Here is a 3,438-nt window from a genome sequence, read left to right as displayed (position 1 = left end):
TTGACAAATGTCCCAAAAATGCATTTTGGGAGGTAAAAGCCCCCTTCATGGGCAACTATTACCAACTATTACGTCTCTATTACCTCTATTACCTCACTATTACCTCTAATACCTTTCTATTACGTCTATTACCTGACTATTACCTCTATTACCAAACTATTACCGGACGGGCGACCCGACTATTACCTGAGTGGATACCCCCTCGGCCCTAGTCTAATATATCTTTCCATGCGTGTGTTATTGGATCCATAAGCTAACATCAATGACTGAAAAGGGATTTGATAACTTGTATCTATTCTACAAACCGCAGCACAGCCAAAGATATTCAGCGTATGAAAAGAATGCTTCGTTTGTTGAGTTTTGATTACAAAGTAGACAGCAAAAAGATGGTTCAAAGCGAGGTGTCACTCAAACGGCCCGAAGTCCCGTTTTCCGATAGATGCTATATTACACCATGAAAAATCAGAAGGGGCGAGCCGAAGAACCGTCCTAAAAACGCCGCCGGGAGGCCAAGCTAGGCCCGCTCCCTGAGGAACCGAGTTGTCGGTGGAGCGAAGCGGAGCTGGCAATTTGGTTTGTCGAAAGAGCACGCCTAGCTAGTTCTAATTAGTGTTCTCGTTTTCTTTCAGAAGTGACAGGGATGTCAGAAAAAAACCTAAAGTTGTGCACAACTGCGGAAACTGCTGCCAAAAGTAATGCATGTAAACCCCAAGAGTTGGCGTGGTGGCCGATTGGAATAATCGGAGGTTTTCACATTGCCGCAGCATGGGCGCTGCTCACTACACGATTCAGCCTACCTATGTGGACATACGGTAATGTATGAAAAAGGGGCACAAGAATCTAAAGAGCACAACACTATCCTATTTCATCCGAGCGCTTTTCGACATCTCCAAGAACAAAAATACCGAAAGTCGGAAGGTTTGTGGAACGTTTTCTGCCATTAAATACCGCCAGATTAAAGCGGCATGTGGCATGTGCCGTAGAAACATAGTTTTGACTAAATGTAGGTCAGAGAAGAGTAAATTGTGTCGCACTGATGGCAAACCTCTATTATGAGAAACCCTTAACCCCCTTAATTCTTACTTCCGGTATTTTTGTTGTTCGAGATGTCGAATTTCAAATAGGTGAAAAATGGTGTAGTCTATGAGCCTACTAAATGCATTTGTATGTTTTTGTGCAAATGTTCGCACAAAGTTAAAACTACGTCTCGTTTCGCACATATTTACGACAAAGTCCATGATTTCCTACAAATGAATTCACAGAAGTGTTCAAGTCAACGGAGAAATTGGTGAAAGAAATTTGACTGGACACCCACAAAATCCGGTAGCATCCCATTCACCATTCATGCATACGATCCTTAATAAGGCGCAAGACGCAGTCCGTGGAATTGTTCGCAAATGGACCACAGGTCTGGCGAAAAGAATCAAATGTAACTTGAAAATTCGTCCTTGGGAGAGCATAATCAGGGAGTAGAAACGGAGCGCTTAGGCCGAACTCCATGCGCGTCCCGGGCTGCGCCAGACGGTTAAGCGAGCAAACGCATGTGTTTTCCGCACTTTTTGAAGCTTTATGATATTTTGACCAACCACATGAGTGGTATCGCGCGGGCAGAGTTCGAACTTTACCGAGGTACCTTTACAATCCATTTTCGGTTTCATTTGGTTATAATTTGATTATAGTGAACCAACAGACCACTCGGAGGCCCCACCTGGGCGCAAACAAAACTAATTTTCATGGAAGCCAATCGATTACATTGTTGAACGAGTGCGAAACTAATAAGATTACTACACCAGCTTTCGAATAGCATAGGTGTCCCTTCGGTCTGATCAAAATATATCCTTCAATTTCTGAAAATAAGCTAATGTGGGATCGGCAGCCATGAATTCGGCAGCTTATTTTACATTTTAATAATACTTGCGTGGTTTGCGGCGAAGCAAGAAGGCGTGTTTCATGGGCTTTCCGACGCCGTACGAGTTTTTATTCAACAATACTGCCGATCGAGTTAAAATTTGTCTCTGACATAGTTTTCGTTCAAACATAAAATCGACTTACTTCTGAGATGAAATATCAACTGTTGTAGTTGGGAGGGGTTTATGGTCCATCATAATATCCAATAATATTCCACACGGAACTCTGCCCCGTATCAAAAAGAAGGTCGACGGCTGCGACTTCAGAGGTTGCACTCTCTAAAAGTCGCATTGGCCTTGTAGCGACCCTGTGCAAAATCCGGGCGCCACCAGACAACGCTTTCCTGGCCCGGATTCTATTTGAAGTTGGGAACTCGGAGCGGCCACCAGAGGGACCTCCATGTTGATACAGTGCTACGCACTACTGTTGCGCCTAGGAGCGACAGGGCACTGGTCAGGTAAGACCCTATGGCCCCCACCTCTTAACTGTCGCAGAGAATCCAGTTCGCCAGCAACCGCGTCCTCTACACTACAGGGGCGTGAGTATCGCGACAGCCTATGTCACGTTCGACTCATCAGCTTTGTGTTTTTCGATGTTATTTCTTAGTGTATATGAGGGCCTTACCATGCCCAGATCAATACCGTTCTAAACGCTAGGTAGCGCCAGCTCCGATAAGAGTTTTGGAAGAAAATGTTTTAAAAAGGGTATTTGCGCCTGTGTCGACGCCAGGTAGACCGCCCACGTTACACGCCTGCAGAGTTTATGGCCTACCTGACAGGCGGTTTTGAAATAACTTAAATTTTCACCGCGATCACGTCACCGATATCCTGCGTTTTTCAGTGTTTTACTCTTAGTATTGGGCACCGCTGATGTCCGCTAAATAAAAACACTCGAAACTGCCAATTCGCTTCGTCAAACGTAACATGGGCTGTCGCTACACTAACGCTCCTGTAGAGGACGCGTTTGCTGTGACACTGGATTCACTTAAGCAGTTGAGAAGTAGGGTTCATAGGGTCTCCCCTGACCCGTGCCCCGTCGTTCCTAGGCGCACCAGCCGAGCGCAGCTGGGGATCAACATGCTGGTCTCTCTCGCGGCCGTTTCGAGTTCCCAACTTCAAATGCGATTCGGGCCAGAAAAGCGTTGTCTCGTGGCGCCCAGATTTTGCACACTGTCTTTACAAGTTCAATACATTTTTTAAAGGGTGCAACCTCGATTACGTTTTTTTTTTCATACAGGCTAACCTTGGTTACCAAAGATTTATACTACTAAATTGAAATGGACTAACCACGGATCTAAAGTTTTGGAGATGTTCGGAATTTTACAATTTTATACTGGTGCACTGCAAAATGCTTGCAAAGAATAGGTTCGTATTGCAAACTATTTTCTTTGCAGCTTGCAAAGAATTTTCAAGCATCGTAATACGAACTAGTTCTTCGCAAGCTTACAAACTATTTCTTTGCAATGCAAACACATTGTTTGCAAGGATTCTGCCAGCTTGCAAAGAACTTCTTTGCAATACGAACTAATTC

General features: G+C 44.6%; 1 protein-coding gene across 1 annotated transcript in view; it reads left to right on the top strand.

The window, feature by feature from the left end:
* The window catches only part of LOC113211855 (acyl-CoA Delta(11) desaturase-like), a 21,626-nt gene that overhangs the window by 5,944 nt on the left and 12,244 nt on the right, over window positions 1–3,438 (top strand). The window contains exon 2 of the mRNA XM_026430374.2: window positions 630–812. Within this exon, the coding sequence (XP_026286159.1) occupies window positions 641–812 (172 nt within the window). The 5' untranslated portion in view covers window positions 630–640. The remainder of the gene's footprint in view (window positions 1–629; window positions 813–3,438) is intronic.

Source organism: Frankliniella occidentalis, unplaced genomic scaffold (genome assembly GCF_000697945.3).
Source record: "Frankliniella occidentalis isolate FOCC.00 unplaced genomic scaffold, Focc_3.1 Scaffold220, whole genome shotgun sequence".
NCBI lineage: Eukaryota > Metazoa > Arthropoda > Insecta > Thysanoptera > Thripidae > Frankliniella > Frankliniella occidentalis.
This window is presented reverse-complemented; position numbering and strand designations above follow the sequence as displayed.